Here is a 25,265-nt window from a genome sequence, read left to right on the forward strand (position 1 = left end):
ACATGCTGTTTATTTAACCCTATTGCATTTTGCACTTGTATTGGGAAAAAGAAACCAATATTGACCTGAATATTCTCTCCTCGTATTTAGGATACCTTATGTTTTTGCTCTGTACATGTAATCAGAGTGAAATTCTTCATGAGGGTGTGGGGAGAGGAGAGGAGAGGAGAGGAGAGGAGAGGAGAGGAGAGGAGAGGAGAGGAGAGGAGAGGAGAGGAGAGGAGAGGAGAGGACTGTATAAATGATATGACAGCCCTTCTCACCTGCCTACTGGGACAAGAGGGGCCATTGGCAGCCTGAACAAAACCACAGGTGGCAGGAATTCCAGACAATTCCAGAGTGGGGACACCGAGGAAAGCCTAAAGTTAAAGAGCGAGTTGTAGCCACTGTGGACTGGTGAATGATTTTCCCCAGCAGAATGGGAAATGGTATGGAAGCCCCGAGGGTTGGACTCACAGGGTGGAAAGTGGTTGCTGCATGCTATGATGCTGTATTTTTTAACACAGGGCTCATTGACTTGACCCAGATTGCAATTTCACTCGCTGAAAATATGCTGGTTTTTCCTTTAAAACTTGAGGTAGCCCCTGTAGTTATGAACTGGTATGTCAGCTTTCTCCCCTGAAATGTTGCTGCTGTTTCTGTTAATGAGGTTGTACTTGTTGCATTGCTACTGGGGAGTTTATTTTGCAGTGTTGCCCATACTGAGAACTCTGCTTTCACTGACATCACCAGAGTCATCTCAGTAGCTATTTAAGATTTTCTTGAAAAGCTAATTTATCCCAGATAAAGCTCTTAAAAGTCAGCATACAAATTATTAATTACTCAACTTCTTTCCTCCTATAGCTTGCCAAAATTGCCTTTGCTTTTACGATACTAATTCATGATATTCACAGGCTACATAGGGCTTAAAATATAGCTTTTTCTTTTCCAATGTAAAAAAATATTGGCCTTTTTTATATTTATTCAGCAGAATAAATATTAGACTTACTAATTTTGACAAGGAAGTAGATGTGTCTGTGGTTTGGGCCTGTAATCAAATCCAAATTGATTTTCAAATATTTTTTCATGTGCTTTAAAGATGAGTGTGCCTGTGTGTGTGCAGGTGTGCATACAGGCATGGGGGAGAGATTGTGATAGTCTTGTGATACACTTCTGAGACAAAATTGGCTGGATGGTAGTAGCTGAAAAATAATTTTTTAACACTGTCTGTAATTATGCCTTAGAGATTGAGTAGAACTTAAGTCCTACCCATATTTATGACTGTGCTGTCTTTTCTGCTTAACTGATGTGACAGATGTGCTGAGATGATTACAGATTGTTCTACAGGAGGAAAATACTAATTGCCACAGACAATTAAAACAATACAAAAGTCAGTCAATATTAAATATAGAATAAAAATTACAAATTAATTTAAAATATATTTTCTAGTTATATGAGGTCGATTGGTTTTCACAATCTGTTAATTACTGTCTTGCTAATCAAATACTTTCCTATACAAGGTTATTGAGATAGAGCCTTCAGTGACCCACTGGTATATTAATCTGTCCCTGAATAATCTTCAGTTCAGCAACACAATATTTAGAGAACATTTTGAGAGGCTGTTGTTTCTATTACTTGGGGAGCAGTATTTTTTAATATTTGTGACTACAAATAAAATGTGAAATATTTTAATAGTGACTCTGTAGTTCAATTAAAAATAGATTATCAACTTCCTTTCTATACTCTATATAGGCATTGCTTCTTAGGTTGACCAAACTCTTGTGACCAGTGACAGGACTCAAGGAAACAGCATAAAGCTGAGTTGGGAAAGATTTAAGTTGGATATTAGAAAAAGGTTTTACAGTCAGAGGGTGTTGTGCACTGGAACAGGCTCCCCAAGGAAGTGGTCACAGCACCAAGCCTGACAGAGTTCAAGAAGTGTTGGGACAATGCTCTCAGGCACATGGTGTGACTCTTGGGGTGTCCTGTGCAGGGCCGGGAGTTGGACTCGATGGTCCTGATGGATTTCTTCCAACTCACCTTCTTCTATGATTCTATAAATGTGTAACAACTGTTTTGAATAGACAACCTAGTACAGGAGGTCTTACGATGTAAATGATTCATGTTACACTTGTTCTTAAAGAGCAGTGATGTCAATATCACATTCTAGTAATATACTCTGCATTTATTTTCTTTCGCCTGTTTTTTTAGTTGCAATAAAGTCTTTTCCTAGTTAATTGCAGTTAGAAAAAATTTTTGAAAGTGAGTTGCAGAAGACTGAGATTTTGAGGGAAGTATTCCAAGGAGAAGGTTTTCCATTCTGTGACATGGTTCACAACAGAAAGGATTTCAAAACTGTAATTTCAACACATTTCTGTTGAATTGCCAATTTAAGATGTCAGTTGTCATCTTGTCAGTTCTAAGATGTATCCTTTAAGGGATGTTAATTGCCTTTAGAGTTTTAAAATCGTTATGTTGACTCAGCAGTAGGTGGTTGTGGCCTATTTTGTTGAAGGACACCACACTGTAGGTGTCTGTTTCTTCTTAAGCTTCTACCTGATCTTGATCTTGCAGTGAGAGCTGCAGAAAAACAAGGAACACGAATTCTTTGCACATTGGCCTTTCATAGTAGATGTGTGCATTATAAGAACTTCATTTTTGGATTTTCTGCAACTGGTATGGCTTATGATGTCTTGTACTATAATTAAAAAAAAAAATGCCAGGAGAATGAGCTTGTTTTTTAACTTACGCAATTCTGATTTTACCAGATTTGTTAACACATTTAAGGCTTTATTAGCTTGTGTACAGCGTAGATGCAGTCAGTGCACGATTATGTAAGCAAATATAAAAAGTATTATATATTCTATTTGTGTTTCTAAGGGTGGGTGGGGGAAGTGTTGAATTGATCGTTGCATTTGAAGCTGCAGTCTGTTCTGCCAGCAGCTGGAACGTGATCAATTAAATGGGGCATATGAAAGGCATTGCTGTTGCACATTGTTAAAGGAAAATTACAAGTAGTATTGTAATACTGAAGTCTAAAGATGTACTCTAGAAATGGCTAGAAATAAATTTAACTCCATCAAAGCAAGGGAATTCAGTGCTGTATTATTGATATGTTATAGAAAAAAATATAGATTAATATCTTTCATTAATGCTAAGAAAATAATGACAATTTTAGTAAGGATGAAATGTAACCTAATCAAAAGTTAACTTTCATTAATAAAAACCATGTGATTGTGAAATTTCATTAGTCTTCTGAAAATTAAGCTGTAGTTTAATTACTAGTTAAATGCTTGGACGGGTTAGTTAGTTTTCCCCATCTTATTGTTGTGCTTTCATTCCTACTTGTCATACTGTACTTGTTAGAAAATCTGAATCGTTACTGTGACTACTGACATTTCAGATTTTTCACAAGCTTCTAGTAAGTCATGTAACATTTCTCCACACATCTTGCAAGTCTGAAACATTTCAACGGGAGCACGTTGAAGGGGAAATGGTAGCTTGTTTCCTACCACAGTGTTCCCCAGGACCTTCTCTGAGCACCAGCAGGAGGGGACACTGTCCTGCTCAGAGCCAGGGGCTGTGGGAATGAGGGGCAGGTGCCCTTAGAGAAGGTTTCTAGCTGATGCCAGCAGTGCTTGAGTAGTATGAAACAGAGGAGAGTTTCACTCACCCCCTAAGATCCCTAATAGCTGAAGAGGATGGCGCAACACACTCAACAACTTGCTTTTTTGAAAAGAAGTGTGGTCAAATCTCATTAAGGCTGTTCTTCTGAAAACATTTTAATTAGCTCTCATTAGTGCTGTTGTTCTGCTGTTTTTTTAAGTAATGGGAATTAATTGAAAAACAACTAGACCATTTTACCTAATTCCTATAAAATCACGTATGAAAGCATGGTAACTTAACAAAAACGTTAGGCAGGCATTAGGTACACCCAGTTGTATTCTGTACTCATACTTGAGGCGTATTGTGAGGGGGATGAGTTTGTGCCAGCCATTGTGCAACTGAAGTAGCAAAGGGTTTTGCAAAGATTAGAGTTGGCTTCTCAAGTGGATTCAGAGGGCTTCAAAGGATGTATAGGAAGTGGGGCAGAGGAGTTTTCAATAGTGGCTCTACAAAAGACGTTGGCATCTCTTTGTAAAGAGAAGTCTCATGGAGTAAAGTATTTCCAGTTAACTGAGTGTAAACTACTGCCACTTCAGAACTGCCTCAAAAGATTTGCATGGAGTTGTGAGGAAGAGAAGGTAGTTCTGTTTGAGGATTGCCTTTCCTTCCTGAGTTTTGAGCTGGGAAGCAGCAGAGCAGAGGGGCGGGAGACCTGTGTGACAGGAGGAGAGCTGTAAACCTCTCAGGAGGTGTCATGTAACCTCTCAACCGAGGGATCCTCTTATGCACTGACAAGCTGCTTCTCTCTTCTGCCTGGCTGGGGTTATGAACACTTTCCAGGGTTTACTTGGGAGTGACATGGTAACAGGATTTTATGATGTAGGAATGAATTTTTCCTTTGCTGCCCCAGTGGCTTGGGTAATGCATGGTTTGGGAGCTGGGGGGAAAGGGGCATGTGTATTTTTTTTTTGCGTTTTGCCTAAAGGAGATAATAGATTGTAACAATTCCTTTTTTGTTTTTCCCTCTTTCACAGCTCTAAAGCTACATAATAAACATAATGATTTCAGATTTTTTCAGCTTGCTTGTTATGAACTACATTAGGAAAAACATCCTTTATTGGAGTGAAGAAATTGTGTGGATACAGTAAAGTTCCATTTACTGTTGCACATCTTTTGCTCCCTGTGTTGGGATCACTAGTTACAATTGGGGAGGAATCATCAAGACCTTCTAGTGGTTGCAACAAACTGCAAAGAATATGAGGTCCGTAGTGGACAAATTACCAGCAGGTACTTTTGTTGTATCCAGCATCCTGTGGCAATGAATTCCAGAATTTATTAAACATTGTGTGAAATGCCTTTTCCTTTGTTTTGAGCATGTTTGAGTGATGTTTAACTTCGTTGCCTCCCTTGTTTTGTTTCTGTGGGAATCTGGTAAATATCCTCTGTTCAGGCTTTGCATAGTTTTCAAACATGAGGTATGATTTTGGAGGTGTCAATTATATTTTCCATTGTTTGTTTCCCTTCCAAGTTTATTCTTGTTTGAAAACTACATCTTTTAGCATACTTGCTGTTCCTATTGCTACCTTTTCTTGATATATTTGTTATGCTATATTGTGTAGGACAGCCACAACAGCATCATTCAGATATTAGAAAATGTTGGAAGTGTGAAATTTATGTGTGAAAATATTAATTTACATACTTGTTTGGACCATCTTTAAAAGACTTGTCTACTGTGATGTTTATACAACACTGTCATTAAAGCAGTAATCAAGAAAGGGCTCAACTTTGGAATTAATATTTAATTGCTTCTGTAGAACATTGCTCACATATCATTAGTTGTGTTTCTTTGACAGTGACAGAATGGTTCCTTTATTTTCTGTTGGGGAACCAGGATAACAAACCTGTAGTTATGGATTTATAAACACTTTTTCATTGCTCCTATCTGAGACAGTGTTCAGATTTGCACTTTTTATTTTATTTAGCTTGTGTGTAACCTCTAGCTTTTCAGTACTTAAATACTTAGGGACTAGAAAGATTTGGGATGTTTCTAGAAAATAAAAGTAAATGGAAAGCATGAAATATTTTTGGTTGTTCTGTCAAGAAAATAAGGACGGCACAGATGATGTTAAAATGTCATGAGCGAGATGCAATCAGATCTTGGAAACACAGAGGTGTTTCTCAGGTCCACTTAAGGATCCCACCTGGGTCCCTCAGCTATGAGCCCTGGCTTCAGTGAAAGAATATACACCCAGGAAACATGGCAAGGAGAAATCTAAGCAGCCTGCGAGGTCAAAGTACTCCTTTACAGTCACCTTTGCCTCTTCTAATTCACTATGCCATTCTAGGTCAGCTAAATTTCAATTCTACCTTATGCTATTATGCAAAAAAACCCTTTTAGTTTTGACCAAGTAAGGATAACAGTGGCTAAATATATACTGTAGGGAAAGTGCATTTTGTGGCTCAACACAAAGCCCTGGCCTCATCCTGAGAACATTTTGGGGTAAAACTTCTTAGCAGAGTACAGATGGAACAGGCAGGCTGTCTGGTTGAGGAACTAGAATTGTATACATGTTGCGTTGTGGAAAATTAGTTTGCCTTTCAGTCTGGAGAAAGTATAATCTCTTCTGTGGGAAGGGGGAGTAAGTTATGCCAATACTAAATGTATCCATTCTCTGTGTGTCAAGTGGGAGTTTTGCATTCGTCATTCAGAGTGTTACATGATGAATGATGGAAAAAATACAGAATTTTAGGGAAATAGTTTCTCATGAAGAAAAGTTTTAGTAGACAGATCTTAATAAGCAACACTAATAAGATGAGGAATATAACTTGCCCTCTGGGAAACTCCTTCCAATCAGTGTCATGGGTGCAGAAAATTACAAGCCTGGGGTTCACAGTCTGAGATTATTCTTATGCTATCTGTAGAATTAATAAAGACTCTCGCTGTATTTGCCATTTGGATTTGGAAAGGTGTGAAGGGGTAGGATTTCTGAGTCCTGGAGGATATTGCACTATGAGTTTACTGTGGAGATTTTCATATTTGGAAGGTGTATTGTTAGCTGAATTTGTTGTCAGTAGCAGTGTAGGGGGAAGGGAAGCATCTCTTTTCTTGCTTTGACTAGGTATTATTTGGAAGTGATGTTCAGCTCAGAAGGGTGACTCCTGCTGGTAACATGACATAATGAATGAATCATACCTGCCTTTCGAGTGTAATGGGCAACTAGTTTGACTTTGACCTTATAATAAAAGGAAATTTTTGTTGGACTTTGCTTGCCCTGAATAAGGAAGTAGTCCATCAAGAACACAATCTTTCTTTAATGGTTTTGTGCTGCAAAGATCTTCCTGTCTTTTTTTGGGGAGTGGGGGGTGTAGAAAAAAACAAGAACTGTAAACAAATTTTTGTCACTTCACTGGAATCTGAATCAGGTAAAGATTTAAAGAGAGAGAATGAAATAATCTTTCTCTGGGCAAAGAAGAAAAAATATTCATGTACTCAAAGAGCAGTGAATTTCATCAGTACTATGGAGCTATTTTTACCTGTTAGGATTACTTGATCTAACTTCAGAAATAACCTGAATTTAAAATATTTACAATTAAACTTCTAACATTATTGTGTCTATTTTCTCTGCAGGTTTGCTGGTCCTCTGCTAGATTTCAAAATGCCACTGGTAAAAAGGAACATAGACCCCAGGCATTTGTGCCACACAGCTCTGCCCCGAGGTATCAAGAATGAACTGGAATGTGTCACCAATATCTCCTTGGCAAATATAATCAGACAACTGAGTAGCCTAAGTAAGTACATTGTCTTAATGGCTGTATTTAAACCTAATGTATTTTACAGTCACAGTATTTAAAGTACCTTTTCAAATTCTCAGTAGAAAATTGTCACTGGGTTTGGAATGTACTGCTTATGTGGGTAGTGACTAGCATGGACTTCTGTGAAAGAAAGCTAGGAATTTTTCTAGCAGCATGTCTTAGAACAGTTCATCCATATATTTCTGTTACCAGTGGAATATGACAGGAAAAAGATAGCTGGTAGTTAATGAAGTCAGTAATTGCTAACCTTAGAGCAATTTTTGAGTCAGGAATATGACTTAATGAGAAATATATCACTGGTTGCTTAATTCTCTCAACTTAAACCCTTGGTCATGTTGTGGTCATTCAGAAAAAAAAGTAGTTGCTTATTGAAATAATAACCCAGAAATGCAATTATTATATTCTATTTCAAACAGTTAAAGATTTTTCTTCCTTCTTCTCCCTTCTGTCAAGAATTGTACCCTTGGTGCACTTAGGAGTAGTGGATACTTCTCGAGCTCTGGAACTCTGAAGGAGTTTTGCTGAAAAGGCTGATTTCTGGCTTGTTTTTTCTTTAAGTTACAGAAACTTAATAAGTTGTCAGATGAACCAGCATGATCACAGTTTGGATTACCAATACTACTAGTGCTTTTTTACCACTAGGACATTAGTAAGACGACCAACACATTAAATATTTAAATGTGCATGTATATACCTCTACGATGTGAAAAGTCTTTCAGCTCCATCATATTCTTAGAGTCATAGGTGATGTAGCCTAATTTGTTGATTAGATTGATTTAATTATTGGTTTGATGATATGCTGTATGGTGAGTGTGTTGTGGCAGCCTTTCAAAGCTGTTAGGGTGCCATTATGTGGAAGATTTAATTGAGGACACTGAATTATGCAATTGAGACAGGAATGCTTACAGCACATAAATATGAACATTATTAATATAGCTACAGCAACACAGGAAAATAACTTAACTATTTGAATGCTTTTCAGTGAACCAAGAGTATATCATATTAGGATGCAGTATATGATAACCATCTGTGGTTTTGCTTCATTCTGCCAAAAGCCCTTCCCAGACTAGCTGCTCATGTACTGGCCTCCCCTTCCAAGTCACTCTTATTAATGTTGTATTATTTTATTTTAATTTGCTTGTTTTACAAATTCTTACTTGATTATATGCTTCATTTGTGGGAATTTGCTTTTGTAGGTGGCATGCCAAATTTATATTTGGTATTTTCATTTGGAAGTATTATTTGACCTTAAAAAACCCAACAGTGACTTCTAACTCAACATCATGTCTCATATTGACCTACTGAGATTCAGCTGTCTTTGCTATGTTTTCTTGGTATACAGAGCTTATATCTGACATTGTATGTGCTGCTGCTTAGGCAGAGGTCAGAATGAAACAATACTAGAACAGAAAGAACTCAGTTAAGGAAGAAAAAGAGAAATTAGGAATAACCACTGAATGCTCCCCATGTGTTACTTGGTTTGCCTAACGTGTAGCACAGAGAAGCACTTGCAAGGGAATGTAATCATAATTGTGTATAACTCCTTTTTGTAAAAGCAGTGCAGTTCTTCCCTGAAACATGCCAAGTTTTTAACTTATACTGTATATACTTGCAACAAAAAAAAAAACCCAACCCAACTTTTTTTCCCTACAATTAAAATAGAACATGTTTTGCAAAATAGTCCTTATTTCTCAGCAGTGCTAAGGACTGTTCTTTAAAAATGGGCATCATGTTACAAAAGTTTGAGCACTTGTGAAAGTATTTTCTCCCAGAATTCTTCTAGCTTTTATGCCTGTTTATGCTAGGAACAATATAAATTCAAAAATATTCAGGAGTTCTGGAATAGGAATTTTGTGTCTCATGCTCAAACCTGAATAACCAGCCTTCACTTGGTGTGTCACCGTTAGGGGTGTACAGCGAGGTCTGCTGACATGCAGATAAATTTTAGTAGTTGCCTGTGAGTCACAGCCAGCAGGCATGGTTTCACAGCAGTCCCCTGGCAACCAGCTTCTCTGCAGTCCTTCCCTTTTTGTTTTCTGGGGATAATGTGTATGTTTGAGAATCTGCCTTTAAGTTGTAGATGAAATGAGGCTCCACTCTGAGGCTGGAAACTGAGAGTTCTGGTAGGGTTTCATTTCCTTTAAATGAAAACTGCTTTTGCTTTTGATGGTAAAATTATGCAAATTTAAATGAATGGTCTTTCACCTGATTAGGAATCAGTCATCTCTGCCTCTAAGATTTTTCCTTTACTGGTCCTTAAATAGAGGGTCAATCTCCTGCCATTATGGTTGTGATTCTCATGACTAACCAGTCTTAACCTTTCTTCAGGCATGATATGGAGAAAGAGTGCTGTCACGGAATTGGAGCATCCAGTACTTTAAACTATACCAAAAGTTGTTATTGAGGAAAATTAAGCATAGACTTTTGTCATGTAAGTCATTAGGTCTTCATTCTTGGAGACATTAATGACTCAACTGCATTAGTCAAGCAGCTGGATCTAATTGATTCAGCACAGGGTGTTGGACTAGGTAACTTCTGGATGTCTTTTCAACCTGAACAGGATTGTATTGCTATGATCTTGGATACTACATTTAAATAGGATATACATGCAGGAACAATATCTGTGAAATTACAGGAATTCTGTTTTCCTGTGTTTCAGTAAAAAATTAAAAGAGCTTTACATCAGTATGTCAGTGATAGCTACTATGTGTCTCCATACAAATTATCAATCCTTTCATAGCTTATTTGCTTCTAATTGTTCAGTTTGAGAATTTTTTTGACCTTTAAAAGAAGCAGAGATGAAAGAACAAAGTATTTATTTCTGCTTTGAGTGATAGTCCTTGCCTTTATCCCTGGAGCATGAAAACACATCAGTCTGTCTTGATACAACATACAAAATTGCCAGTAAGTAATTTTCTCCCCCGTCTATTCCCAGTCTTCTCTTACTTCACAAAAGGATCTGTTTTCTGACAGCTTTTCTTAGCACTGTGGCAGAACAGAAACTCTCTGGACAACAGCAACAGCTGTCTTAGTTTTCTAGCCATTCTTCCCTGTATTTCTTTCTTTCTAACACTATCTGATTTGAGGAAGTGCTTACCTAATTTTTTGAGTAATATTGCACATAAATTAGTACTCCAGTTCTCTATATGTTGGTCTATGTCAGGCCACAGCATTGCCGCATACATGAAACACAACTGATAGCATTGTGCAGCTGTGCCATTGTTACAAGGCGGATAAATAGCTCTCTTGTGTGTATGTAGCCTCCTCATTTTGTTCACAGCTATTGACCAATCTTGTTTTTTCCTTTTATTCAGCTGCTCCATGGACACAGAATCTCAGTACCCCATAAGAAACCTAACTGATGGGGTTTGTTCTTGGCCCCAGTCTCTGACACCTCCATCTAGGGAAAAAAATATTTCTCCCTTTGAGTATGTGCCCTTAATGAATATTTATATTGCAGGCACTCAGATTAGTCCTTTTATTCAACCATAGATGTCATTCCCCAGTTTTTCTTTTACCAGTGCATAACCAAAGAGAATGCTGCATAACTTTGCTAAGATGGAGTACCTTTTATGTTTTCACATGAACAATTTTCACTTAACATTGAACCTTTTGTAGCCTTTTCCCTCTTTCTATCTTTTCTATGTACTGTATCTATTTTTCCCATGTTTTTCTAATTTTTTTTCCTTGCCCCTTATTTGTTGGTTTTCCGGAGTGAAACCTTGACTTTGGAGCAAATTATTTCCCCCCCTTGTTTTTTCTTCTCAGATGTGCTGAACTTTTCTTTCTTTTTTTCTTACCATGCCATCCCCTAGAGGTTTCATCCTGTGAGAGACACTTCTCTCATCTTGTGAGAGATAGTTTCTCAGCTCAGGAAAACCTTCCGTTTTCCACAGCTTAAGGTGTTAACATGCAGTAAGTGGGAAATGTTTCTCCAGAAATATTTAGCAGTGAGGTGTCTGAAGTGCAACTAATCTTTAGAACCAGGCTTCTTGAGCTCAAAAACCAGCCTCTCTCCGCCCTGTCTGGACAGCATCTTCAGCACATGGTAAGGTTCCTGCATGTTGCATGATTGGAAGTTAGTCTCTGCAGATCTGCAGCTAGAGCTTCAGTCAGTATTCCAGAAACAGCAGAACTCCTGTGGCACATCCTGCCCTGCCCATCCTTCTTCTCAGTGTGTTCAGGAGGACTTCCAGTGTTCTCTGTGAATTTTCTTCATTAGTCACTCTTCTTACGCCAGTATTAGTACAATTGCTAGGAAACACAAGAGGAAGTGTTCTTGTGTACATGGGGTAAGGAAACTGATGGACTTGAAAATGAAAGGCTTACTCTGTGAGAACCCCATCCTCTCAAAATCTCATGCAGTATCTGATTATCCTGAAAGAATATTTTCTAATAAATACACTGTATTGTGTAGGAAGGAACTATTCAGTACTGAATAATGTCATTTTGCAGTGTAAGTATATTGGGAAGGGATTGTGCAGTGGGACATGACAGGTTTTACAGCTACTCCTGTTCTATGCCTTTATTTTTTAGAAAATGTAGTGGACAAAATATAGTGGGTGAACAGGAAAGAAATAATAGAAATCAAGAAATGATAGTGTATAGGTGGGTAACAGACTGAATTCTTAGGTTATTCTTTCAGGTGTTTTATCAATTTCTACATTTTTTTTTAAATTGCCAAACCCATATTTTTTTTAACTAATATTATTTTGAGGTTTGTGTAATTCAATATATCAACCTATTTACTACTTTAATCTCAAATAGCATTTATTAATATTAAATTTAGTGACATAACACTTCATTACACTATGTGCTTAAAAATCTCCCCACATATTTAATATATGACATATTTTTATAATTTAATTCCAGTGATAAGTGTGTTGGATTCGATTTTGGGTTTGTAAATGTTAAAACATGCACACACACCCCCCCCACACACCACAGAGCCCCAGAAGTCTGTCAGATCACTTAAGGCTAAATTAATTAAGATTAATACTTCTGGTAATATTGAACAATTTTCTTTTCCTGCTTGTTGCATCTTGCATTGTCCTGAGTTTTATTAGTCATCCTCTCGAATTTCATAAAATGATGCTGGTTTATGGCACTGAACACTGTATGTGGTCAATGTATTTATCCAGGTAGCTTCATAAAATTCAGACCATGTTTCACAAAGGCTGCCAGTGCTGTAACTGATCTGCAGGATGCTGCTTCAGGCTGAGATGCAGTTGAAGGGTTTGGAACTCTTTTTCTTTAGCAGTGCAAAAGGATAGTAAAGAAGTGACTTCTTCCACAAGTCCTGGGTCAGGACTCATGTCCCGCTCTTGTCTGAGAGCCTGTAACTAAATCTGTTGGTAACTGATCTAGTGTTGCAAAATGATTAATTTAAATGGCCTTTCCTTAGGGTTTGCTAGCAGATACAGCATTGAGAATGCCAGAGTTCAGGTGGATTTAAGGACTGGAGTTTTGAGGGGGCTGCTAATATATGCCCTGATGGATACACTTGATTCTTGGTGTGGTTCTGAGAATTTGTGCAACACAATATAAAGTCTTTGAAGACATCTCTTTGTCACCCTTTGTTTAATTAGCCTGAAATACTGTCCAGAGCCTGATGTGGTGGTGTGGTTGACTTAATCTGGTACATACCCAGTCCCCCAGAACAAGATAAAAACTCCCCATTTCTTTTAACTTACTAGCCCTTCATTTTAGTGTGTTGGATAGTTAGAAATTATTCATTTGTGGATAGAAGCCAGGGAGGCTGGACAAATGCTTAAGAAATTATTAGGGTGAATTAGGAGAAAAAACAAGTTAGAAGGAACAGTTGGGGAAAGCAAAGCACTTAGAACTGATCAGTATTTTTTTTTACATTTTATAAGCCATTGTACACTTATTGCCATGGTAATGAACAGGAGTGGATGATGCATGTTTTGGTGGATTTAATTTAAAATAAGAGGAAGGCAGTAAACATTATAATTTTTATTCTATTTTCAGTTAGTAGCTACTAGATACTGTTCTGTTTTCAGCTCATAGCTCTGTTTTAACAGTCAGAGAAATAATTGCTCCAAAAGCCATCAAAGTGCATGCATGTTATTGAGTGGAGGAAGGACAGAATATTGTTTCCATGACATTTTATTTGGCTGTCACAAAAAAGGATACTGACTGACACCAGAGAGAGCTGCTTTCTTGTATCCCTATCTTAATGAAGGTTTAATTGTGCTCAGAGCCTTTTGATACATGAGGAAGAGTTATGAAAAGAATAATAAGGTGAATAATTCCTTAATTAAAACTAAATAATCATGTATCCTCTTAATTTTTTTAAAATGCTTTGTGAATAAAAATACATGCTAAGTAGGTTTTGCAAATACAGTAAAATAAGCTTCTCACAGATGTTGAATTAATTTATTTGTAGAAGTCTATGTTGTCATTTAATTTAGTAGGCAAACAAGACCACTGATCTTTCTGATCAGGTATTATGTATCAACTGTGAGCAAGATCCTAAGGTGTTAATATTTTAATTGTCATAGTGAACTGTAATTCTCTTTATTATATTGGATGAAACAGGAGTAGAGTTTTTCATCAGGCACATAATATTGTAAATTTTCTAAAGTGTTAATGATATTTTGGAATATTCATTGTGTATAATGGAATTAATTTTGCATTCTTACTCTTCTAACATATGACCCATAAATTATGTGGAATGAGATCACCTTTGTTTACCAAGGTGTTTTATTCTCACACTTTCTTTTACTTATTTGTGTTTGTGACACTTTGTTCAGTATTATCACCTGTAATTGTGTCCTTTGTAATGCAATCAAAATTGAAGATACACTCCTATAGAAAACACATAGAGATGGCAACACAAACAAATACTGGATTATGAATATTCTGTACATACATATACGTTCACATGAAGTGTTCTTTGGAATGGTAGTTGTACATTTCACAAAAAGCAAACATTTTGCGTTGCTAGAAGAAGCATTTGGTTAAATATACCTCTGGCTAAACAATGAGACCACCAACAGAGATGTAGTGGAGACATTATGGTTGGCATACCACTGCCAACACGGCAGGTTGTTTTTAATGTATTTCCCATTTGAGGATTAGTGTTCATAAGCATAGGCAAATCATTCCTTGCAGTATGTTTGTGGCTGCATGCAACATAATGAAAAGATTTCCAAGACAGATTATTTGCAATTGGAGCTCATTAATGAGGTAGATGAATTGTAAGCCTGATGAAATGATACAGATAAAACTTTAGCCTTTAAATACACCTATAAAAGGGAAGTTACTGGATTCTAAAGCCCTGCTCCTCAATTAATTCTTTATTCTGTAAATGAAGTTTTATATTTTATTTTCATTTTAATTTGTATGTGTCTGAATATTATATGCATTATCTAATTAAAATTAATATTTCTGAATAAATTATTTGAAATCCATAAAATTTTTAGTATATGTGTATTAAAACTTTAGCAATCTTCTTCTTAGTGGATCACATTTTTAAGTGATTTCTCTTGCTTCAGATACAGGTTAAAGAACATAAACTTTTCAGAGTTTCAAGACATATATTAGAAAGTCTTATGTTAAGTGAGTTGCCAGCTGAGAAAGACTTATTACCAACTTTCCATCTATATTTTTCTGTGGACTTGTGCTACAAGACAAAGGTTCTAAGAATGGGAGTGCCTTTGATCTGCTTCTCACGGTGGCTATTAGCAGTTGCTCCAAGAATGAGAGCAAGACAGCATGTAGGATACTCCTACTAATCTCCCTGCTTCCAGCCCTTTTCAGCCTGGAAGCCTCTCCAACCAGCTGAGGTTTCTTTGTATTTGCTAATGCTCAGTGTGTTTCTTTTCCATGATTCTGTATCATGGGCAAATTTTAGTCTCCTTTTTTTACATATATTTTACAGATATCTTAAATAGCATGGATCCCAGCATGGAAACTTAATAAAACTCATCTTTCTCAACTGTGAAGTCTGGTGATTTACTCGTATGCCGTTTTCTACCTTTTGAGGAATTATTTGTCTGTGCCATTTATTTTGTATGCCACATCAGTTTTCCCCAAACCCTTTGATTAAGGATGTTGTAAACTCTTTTGGAAATCTCAGTAGATCATAGCTCTCTATCCATGTGCTTGTAAACCATTCAGAGATTTCGCTTTACAAAAACAGTGTTGCCTCTTCTGTCACAAGTCATCTAGATGCCTGCTAATTCAGTTCTTCATAATGATCTATACTAATTTGTCTGGGTGTCAGGCTTATGGATCTGTAGCTCTCAAGATGTTCCATGAAAACATTTTGAACATTTTTGTTTTGTGTTTCAGTGTGTATAAGGAGATTTGTGATTGTTACTAATATTGCTGATCATTTTGTTGATTTAGTTTTGTAATTTTTGTATAGTCTCTTCAGTTTCTTTGAGCCTCCCACAGTGAGTTCTGGCATCAGGGTCTCTCCAGTTCCCTTCAGTGAACACCAGTGGAAAGTGTTAAATTACCTTGTCTACAGGGGTCTTGTCTTCTCTATATTCCTTTGTATCTTCATTGCCAGTCAACTCTGCAGACTCCCTGGCAGGCTTTCTTGTTCCTCATGTCTTTGAAGGAATATTTATTGTTAGTTTGCTAGTTGTTCCTCTTCTATTTTCTTCTTCTGTAAATTTCTTCTGATATTCCCTTTTATATTCTGTTGTTTATAGTCATGCTGGCTTTCTGTTGCTGTTACCTAAGTCTTAATAAATGGTATGTGCTGGCCTTGTGCTTACTACACAGCATCCTTAAGTAGTTTCCACAGTACCTGTAGGGATTTAATTTTTGTTCTTTTGATGTGTTTATATAAAAATGTCCTCGTTTTTATGTGTACTTCCAGATGTATTGCTCACCAAAGGCAGAATTTCCATAGCTATCCTTTCCTTTTATATGTGTCAGAACTTGAGTGCAAAAGCAGGTAGTTAGAAATTTGTGAGATTTATACTTCCAAAATCAATGTAAGTGCACAAACAGTGCATGAATTGCATACTCACAGTATCGTAGAAGGTTTTGAAAGCTATCACACTGTATTTCAGAATTGTGGCTACACATTTTGCTGGGCAGTCTGGTGGAGTTTTTCTAGTGACAGTGACGGACTACTCAAGTGGAGTCTGGAGAGCATTAGAAGCAGTATGTGGAGTACTCTGTCTGTAGAAAAGAAACTCATTACTGATCCTTTTCTCATAATACTTGAATCTCCTGTTCTTTTGTGCTAAACTTATGATGTCCATTGATGTGAACAAAGGAGGGTTTTTTTGTTTGTTTGTTTTTTTACTTCAGTATAAATTGGTCAGTTACTAGAATTTCAATCCTTCAAAGTAGGATTTATTATTTTAGTGTGTATTTTTGAATAGGCTGGTTCTAATTCACCTAGATGTGAATATCTGATCTTCCATTTTTGTAAAGTCCTCTGTACAGCAGGAGTGGAAGCTATGCTTCATTTTGAGAAAAACATTGAGGTAAATTTAACGATTAGCCATTGCTCAGACAGGAGTAGCTTCAGATGCTGGAAGTCTTCCTTTTATAGATATCCAAGAAATCATGCAGTCTAGTTCCATGCATATCAGCATAGTTAAATCAATTTATAGCAGCTGAATATCTATCCTGTAATGTATTGAATAATTTCATTTCTGATAAATAAGTTGCAAATTAAGTATTTAACTTCTATTTGCTTTTCTAAAGGATTCTTAATGGGCTCAGTAAGTACAGGTTGTTATGAATGATACTCATGCATCTTAGAATTACTTAATTCAAATAGTTAGAAATCATTTAGCTGTCTTGTACTATGCTTGAATTTTATTTTTTTATCATGTTTCAGGTAAATATGCTGAAGATATATTTGGTGAACTTTTCAATGAAGCACACAGTTTTTCATTTAGAGTCAACTCCTTACAGGAACGTGTAGATCGCCTATCTGTCAGTGTTACACAACTCGATCCGAAAGAAGAGGAATGTAAGTTACTGCATGGAGGATTTCTAATTTTGTCACTCAGACAGCACTGATAGGTGACATGGAAATAATAGTTTAATAGACTAAATCATATTTATAAGAACACAGCCAAATCATCATAAGAAAGGTCCATTTCTATTTCTGCTACAGGTTTCTTTTATAGCCTTGAGCAGCTTTCTGAGCTCAACATTTTCGTGGTTACTGAATGATACTGTTACTAATGAATTTACATAAAAATGGCTACAGGAGTATCTGTCACTTCAGTAGTGTTATGTATTAGGAATATTAATAATACTACGTAGTATATGTGAATGCTTGGAGATAAGTCTTTACACTTTTTTAAACTTTTCTACTAATTCTCATGGGAGGTAAACATTTTTCCAAGTAGGATTTTTGCATTGAAGCTGTACCATCTTACTTTCTGTATAATGTTATAGTTGTATAGCTTCATTTATTGATGCTGTATAACATCTTGGATTCTTCCTAAATAACTTTAAGTATTATAAGTATTGGTTAGCACTGAGAAAACAAGTACTCTCAAAAGTCATCAGGGTGTAGCTCATGCCTATAAGATAGCATTTGTATGGAATTTAAAAGGATGCCTAAGCTTTGTGATGAGTACAGAAACATTGACCACCTAAAGCAAAAATGCCAGGAAGCTCTTTTGCCTTCCTGGATATCTGTTGGTTGCAGGTGGAACTGTGAAAAGTCTTGTAAGCCCAAACAGTTTAGGGTGTTCTAAACTATGTGGCAAAGGCTTAGAAAGTAGAGGAACATCATGAAAAAAAACTTCAGCCTGCTTGTGAGATCCAATTTTAAACTATAGAAAGCTGTTTCAGTTCCAAATGTCTAGATATAACAATTGTGTATTATTACATTGTGGGATTACAATTGTGTATACAGACAAACTGGAGTGTCAAACCAGGAGCATGGTCTTCAGGCTGTCTGATTATAGATATAAAATTTCACTAGTAGCAAAATTAAGCTAAGGGAAATTTTGATTCTGTGCTTTGCGTGACATTAATTTTAGAACAGGTTTTGAAAGACAGCTGTTCACAGCTAGTAGCAGATTTTCCACAAAATCATGACTTGCCTAGGGGAATTCTTACACTAATGGGATTTTCCAAGTCTCTTGATAACTGAGCATAAATCACACCCATACACCTCTTTTTCCAATTGTTGTGGTTAAACCTGGCAGGCAGTTAAACACCACCACACATCCGCTTGCTCACCTCTTCCCCACAGTGGGAGGAGGGAGCTAATTGGGGAAAAAAGAAAAAAAATGTAAAAACTGTGGGTGGAGATAAAGACAGTTTAATAGGACAGAAAAGGAAGGGAAAATATCAGTAATAATATTAGAATACACAGAACAAGTGACACACAATGCAACTGCCCACCACCTGCTGAGTGATGCCCAGCTGGTTCCTGAGCAGCAGCCCCGAGACACCTTTCCCCCTGGGTTTATATACTGAGCATGACACCATATGGTATGGAAGGTCTCTTTGGCCAGAGTGGGTCAGCTGTCCTGGCTGAGTCTCTTCCCAGCTTCTTGTGCCCCCCCATCCTACTTGCTGGTGGGCTGGGGTTGGAAGCTGAAGAGTCCTTGACCACTGCTCAGCAGCAACTAAAACATCAGTGTGCTATCAGCATTATTCTCATCCTAGGTCCCAAACACATGACTATACCAGATACTATGAAAAAATTAAATCTCTCCCTGCCCAAACCAAGGCATTTTTGCTATGATTGGATAATGATAAAAAATCCTTTCCATGTACTATAATAAATTGTCAGCAGTTGTAATCTTATAGGAACTGTAACGCTCCAGAGCACTAATGGCATTTCTGCATTTACTCTTGACAGCCTAGTTTTCATTTATATCAGAGAGGGATGTATGTTGATATGTCATATCTAGTGTGTTAATCATTTACATTTCCAGAAAATGGAGAGACCATTTTAAGCCATTGAGTTAAAGCATCCAGGGATGTTACAGGAAAGCAAGATGGAAGATTGTACTATCCTGTGTAAAAGGCCTTTAACAAGTTTGGCTCAAGGTTTCAGAACCAAAAATCCATAACTATTTGATGTTAGAGAATTGCTAGAAGTAATTTTAAATAGTATGTAGTTCCCAATGCACCATACCAACACATTTTCACAGAACTGTGTATGCTGTAGTGCTTGCTAAACTGTGCAGCTAAAGAAAGATACAGACACTGCAAATAAAGGAAACAGGGCTGGGAATAGGTCTACCTAATGAAGTCCAGAGTGGCTAAGTGTGACTTGAACCTGATCCCTTGTATTTGTGTCTCACACCATAGAATAGCAGTGACTACTGGTACTTCAGAGGAACACATGCACTCTCAGTTTCAGGAGCTGTTAAATGACTGTTTTTATTAACCTAAGAATATCCAGTCCCTGAGCTGTACCCAGTGCTCCTTATTCACAAGTGTCTGCCTGGAATGAGTCACCAGCTGAGGACAAAGGAGATGAGAATACATTCAATGTCACATTTCCTGTAAAGTTAGGGATCAGGAAAATTTTCCTTCAGTATACTGTTTTGGGCTTGACTTTAGAAATTCATCACAAATAGTTTCAGTTTAGTTGTAGTCTGGACTAGGATAGCTGAAGGATAGCTGAAGGACAGCTGAAGGATAGCTGAAGGATAGCTGAAGGATAGCTGAAGGATAGCTGAAGGTGGGGGGTGATATTTGAATTTACCTTTTTTAACCCCCTATGCAAGAATTAAGCAACTTTCAATACTTCTACTCGGCTAACAGCATGAGTAAAATGGGATATACTTGTGAAATGAGTCTCATCTGCTCTTTGCCAGGAGGCAGTAATAGAAGATTTAATGGATTCCTTTGGGCCCATGCTATTACACAAGAGAAAGAAATTAAGATTCATTTAAAGCTAAGTGGCATGAAAAAAAACAGCCCAAGTCAGATTCACTGAACGAGATGCAGATACTTGACAAAATGTTTCTGGTAGAGTCAGAGTGAAAAAAAGCTCTGGATTTGTTTGAACAGCCTGTGTGTTTTCTCATTTTGAATTATTACAGTATCTCTGTGAAAGAATAAAACCAAGGCTAAGATTGTATCTTTAAGAGCTTAACTCCTGGCGCACAGTTTTTCTGTTATAGAAGAGTTGCTATGAACTTGGTTTGATTTGAATTATTACACTGTTTTCAAATTCTTGATTTCTCAGATTTACTAATTTCATATTTTAATAGATTTTTAAAGCTACTTCGTTCTTTTCATATACATGTGGGTTTTTCCCCTCAGAAGATACCAAATTTGTATGCAGAGAAAAAGAAATCCTCTGCTTTCCTTCAGTTAACTCAACTTTATTTCAATTGTATGGGAAACAAGCCTGTGTGTAGCCAAGGGTAATAATATCTGGGGACCTTTTAGGATTGAGAAAACATGTTCTTGCTATAAATGTGAACTAAGGTCGACAGCTTCACTAGCCCTGCAATATAAGGTGTCCTCACAGGTGAGAAAATAAATCCTGAGTATAGTTTCTTTGCAACCATTTTTCATTTCAGTATTTACTTTATAAGTAACATTACTAACTCTGTCCATATATATGCAAATTGTATAAGTAAAATAATATTTTTCTTAATTGAGCAAATTTTTGTTAATTTAATTGCATCTTTTAAATGTGAAGTACTGCTGAAAGTGAATAATGTCATTGCTGTAGAAATCTGACAGTTTTGAAAAGAATACTCATTTTAATATTTATGTGGTTCTTTTTTGAAATGCTGATAGACAGTACAGTTCTGATGTACAGTGTCATGAGGTATTGGAAAATAGTTTTGTATCAGTCAGAAATAATATCGCAGCAGAAGGAAAGTTCATAAACTCAGAGTTTATCATAATATTTTGGTATCAATTTATTTGTCCTTTCAGTGTGAGCTGCCTGTTTCTATTTAAATCTCAAACCAGAGAAGATTTTAATCTCAAAGTTTATCAAATTCTTGATTTCTATAGCATATCTGTTACAACTGTGACAAGCAACTTAAATAAACCTAATGGCAGAAGTGCTGTGGGTGAGCAGCCTGGCACACTTCAGGAAAGGAATCAAACAGTGTTGTAAATTGTGTTTGAGTAGGCTTCTGGCTTTGAATACATGTGCTTGTTGTTTTTCTAAACATTCTATAAATATTGCCCTGTCATTAAAACAACAGTAGATCAGAAGTTTGGTTGGACCAATGCCGAAAAGAGATTTGTTGTTTTGCTATGGACAAAAAAAGGTGGCATATGGTGGGGAGAAACCTCAAAAGCTTGACAGCTAATTGTGGTCTGTATACTTGTGAAAATGGGAGACTTGGTCAACTTTAAAGTTTGGATACTCAGCCCATTGTGAGACTTTGAAGGAAAGGGTAGTAAATCCCAGTTTAAGGGGCAGCTCACTGTCTTTAGCCTCTGAAGAAGATTTTGCTGAGTATAAAAGAGTATAAATGTAATCAAAATAAGAATAAGGAGCACGTGAAAATTGGGTCATGATCTCCACATGTACTGTGTTAAGTGGAGAATAACACTATTGCCAATTCATTCATTAGAAATCTTACCCTCAAAGGCAAATTAAGACTGTTAAATTACATAGCAGGTCACTTTTCCTTGCACATCTATGCTTAAAGTTGGAATTGAGTGTGTCTCTCTCTCAAGGCTCTGAGCAGATGGGCTGGGTTCCAACTGCTCTCCATGCTCCTTCTCCAATTTTGTCAGACCCTTGATTAAATTTATGGATTATTTAATAAGTAAATCAGTTTTAAATTAGTGTGTCCAATGCTTAACATTTCCATGGTAAGACCATGATATTGCATATTTTATGTATAAAAAGAGGGATCTGGACAAAATACTATTTGCTAAACAATGTGGTGGTTTTGTTGAGATTCACCAGCAGATTCAGTGCTTGATGCCTGTGAGTAATTCACATGTTCTTAATGGGCATCATGGGGCTCCCTGGTTCTACATGCTGCATTTAAAGCAGCTTCTGAGCCCTCTTAAAATGATTGATCTAACATTTACATCTTTTTGTTTGCCTGTAGTAGTTAAGATATGTACATTATCTATCTAAAGTGTTCTTGACCTGTTTTGAATTTTTTTGAAACAGTATTTCAGAAAATTTCTATTTCTTGTGAGAGGGACAAGCCCAAAAGAGTAATGTCTGATCTACAGAAATAATCTCTCTCCTTAGCAACTATCAAACCCACAGTCAGAGTATTCTGATGACAGAGAAACCTAATATGTGTGCAATTCAGGTCATTGATTAAGTGGATAATCATAAAAAACATAAAATAAATAAAGTAGAAATCAGACTTTAAGATGCTTTAGTAGCTGAATCACACAAACCTTTACCTTAAGAGAATTTTCAACAGCACCACTCCCTACCAATTAATTACCTTTAATTGGAAACTTACTTGTAAGTTATTTATTCGAGAGTGTAATTCTTTCCTCTCTGCACTTTTCAAATTGCTGGGTGAGATTTTGAACAGAGAAAGGGAATTGTGGGTGACTGAGTCCACTGATTTATATAAAATTTCCCCTAGTCATTTAGTTCTGCAGGGAGTTACAGCTGTGACATTCAAGAATTTACAGTGTTGAAAGTTGTCAGGATGAAATTCTGCAGAAACTGTTAAGAGAGAGAGAGAGCTTTTAAAAGGAATGTATATATTATTTACTTATTTGCTGTCTTTAGGAGGACGGTATTTTTTGGCCAAAAATCTAATTATCAATTGGGTATTTAGGTGAGCGTAAAACAGTACAAATAAATCTAGTACATTTTTTCTGCTTCTGATGAAGTAAAATGTTTTATTTAATGTATTTGAAAAGTTAAAACTAGCTACTTTCTGTCAGTACACTGTACACATGACTTTTAATACAAATTTAAGATTGCAGTTTAACGAGATGCTTGCCATGAGATAAAGTGTTATTTAATATACAGATTAGAGATGTGCTTTTATTTAATTTGTGCTTCACCCCAAAAGAAACACAGTTATTGTATCTCATCAGAGTGCAATTTCAATACCCTTTCCCCCCACCCCCTAGTTTGTTGTTGATTACAAGTAAAAATGGACTGGCATCTCTTTTTCAAAACCAAGTGTACAAAAGATTGGCTGTTTAGCTTTCTGACAGACAGTTTTTACTTATGTGGAAAATATTGTTGTGTGCAGAGGGATAGATTGGCTGATATAATACGTCTTTTCATACAGTCTGAACAACAGATACAATAAAGACAAACGGGCATTTGTTTAGATTGTTGAATGAATCTTCAAATTAAATTGTGAATATCTCAACATTTAAGGGAATTATTTAAGGCCTTGGTTTTTGTTGATTGCAGTGAACAAGTGGTGTAGCAGGTGGACTTTCAGGAAAATATATCCATATCAAATTTAGGATCTTGGGCTGTACAAAAAGTTCTGCTGCTAGTTAGGAAATAAGCAATTGCATAAATTTAGCAGCATCAAGTCAAATGCCTTTTCCCAACTCCTCCTTCAGCTGCTCATCTCTTCTCACACCTGAATTCATACACCCAGTTTGTCTGACCTGTCCCCTTGCTGTGCCACTTTGTCAATCAGCCAAAGCCGAGTGGCTGGGGGACCAGCCAGGTTTTCACATTTCCCCCTGCTGAGGCTGTAAGCCACGCAGGGCTTTTGTCTCTTGGCCAGCTGGCAAGCTGAACAAGTGGCTTTGTAAGCCAAACTGTGCACAGCCCAGGATTACGCTGGGTTTGCGACGTGGGATTTACCTGATCCCTCTGTGTAGGCGAGTTATATCCGTGTCGTGATCCTCCGCATTCTGCGTGCCACGTCCTTTCGTTTCCTGAGTCATGTTATCTTAATGTAGTCTGGGTTTTGGAATAATGGTATGCTTTTCAGGGAATGCCTGTTAGTGGGTATCAGCATAGGAAATGCTGCTTGAAATTCTACAGTGTATGTTTTCAGTGAAGACCTTTGCTGTGTATCTTAGGTTTAGGAAAAAAATAATTGGGCTTATTGTTGGGTAATGATTGATTGTCCCCAGGTGTGTTATCCCCCGGCACATGTGTACAAAAAGTGGAGTTTTATGCAAGAAAAGGGAAATTATGAATCAGACTGGCTGTGTTTGCTCATTGAAGAGATGGAATGCTAATAAAGAGTTTATAGAACAGTGCCAATAATACAGCGTCACATACTCTGTGAGCATTTTAGTATTAAACCAAAGCACTGTATTTATTTATTACAATAAATTTATTTTGTTCATTGTTTTCAGAATGTACATAGGTTCAAAGAGAAGTATATTAGGTTTTACTTTTGTTGGAAAAGTCTCCAATAAATGACAGAAATCTTGCAGGATTGCCAAGCAACTCTGAACAAGTACATTTGGTGTTATTTGTATAACCAACAACCTAAAGGAAAAGCAGCTGAAGTATAAAAAGATCTAAGACTTGAGTTTTTGGATGTGGTAAACCTCAGTTATTCTAACTGTGAACTTTTGCCAGCTAAGAACAACCGGTACTTCATGACAGGTACAAAATATATATTGTTTTATTACTGAAAAAATACCTACAGAAATTGAGACTCCTAGCTGACATTCATACATTATAATACTTCTTTCGCACACTTAAAAAGGCTTCTGAGCAGCTAATTAAAGGTATTAAAAAGAATAAAAGACACTGTGATGAATTAGAACCTAAGGGTAAAAAGGAGGAAACTTCTCCAGGAATACACAGCCTTGCCAACTGTAATAAACTTCAAAAGCCAAGCTGAATATCAAATAAAGCCCATCTTTAGCCTCACAAAATGAGGGTGTTGCCAATATGCTTTGGTAAGAAGACAGAACATTCCAGGAACTGCAAGCCTTCTGGAAAAAATCCTGCCTTCTGCCCCTCTGTGATCACACAATAGAAATCCAGCTTGGTG

The 25,265-nt window shown here is 36.8% G+C and overlaps 1 protein-coding gene across 6 annotated transcripts in view; it reads left to right on the forward strand.

Moving 5' to 3' along the window:
* The window catches only part of WASF1 (WASP family member 1), an 87,373-nt gene that overhangs the window by 52,126 nt on the left and 9,982 nt on the right, over positions 1–25,265 (forward strand). For all 6 annotated transcript variants that reach the window (XM_085056178.1, XM_085056173.1, XM_085056174.1 and 3 more), the window contains exons 2-3: positions 7,214–7,374; positions 17,234–17,368. In XM_085056178.1, the coding sequence (XP_084912304.1) occupies positions 7,242–7,374; positions 17,234–17,368 (268 nt within the window). In that variant the 5' untranslated portion in view covers positions 7,214–7,241. The remainder of the gene's footprint in view (positions 1–7,213; positions 7,375–17,233; positions 17,369–25,265) is intronic.

The sequence above is a fragment of the Lichenostomus cassidix genome, chromosome 3 (assembly GCF_008360975.1).
Source record: "Lichenostomus cassidix isolate B80296 chromosome 3, HeHo_3.0, whole genome shotgun sequence".
NCBI classification, from domain to species: domain Eukaryota; kingdom Metazoa; phylum Chordata; class Aves; order Passeriformes; family Meliphagidae; genus Lichenostomus; species Lichenostomus cassidix.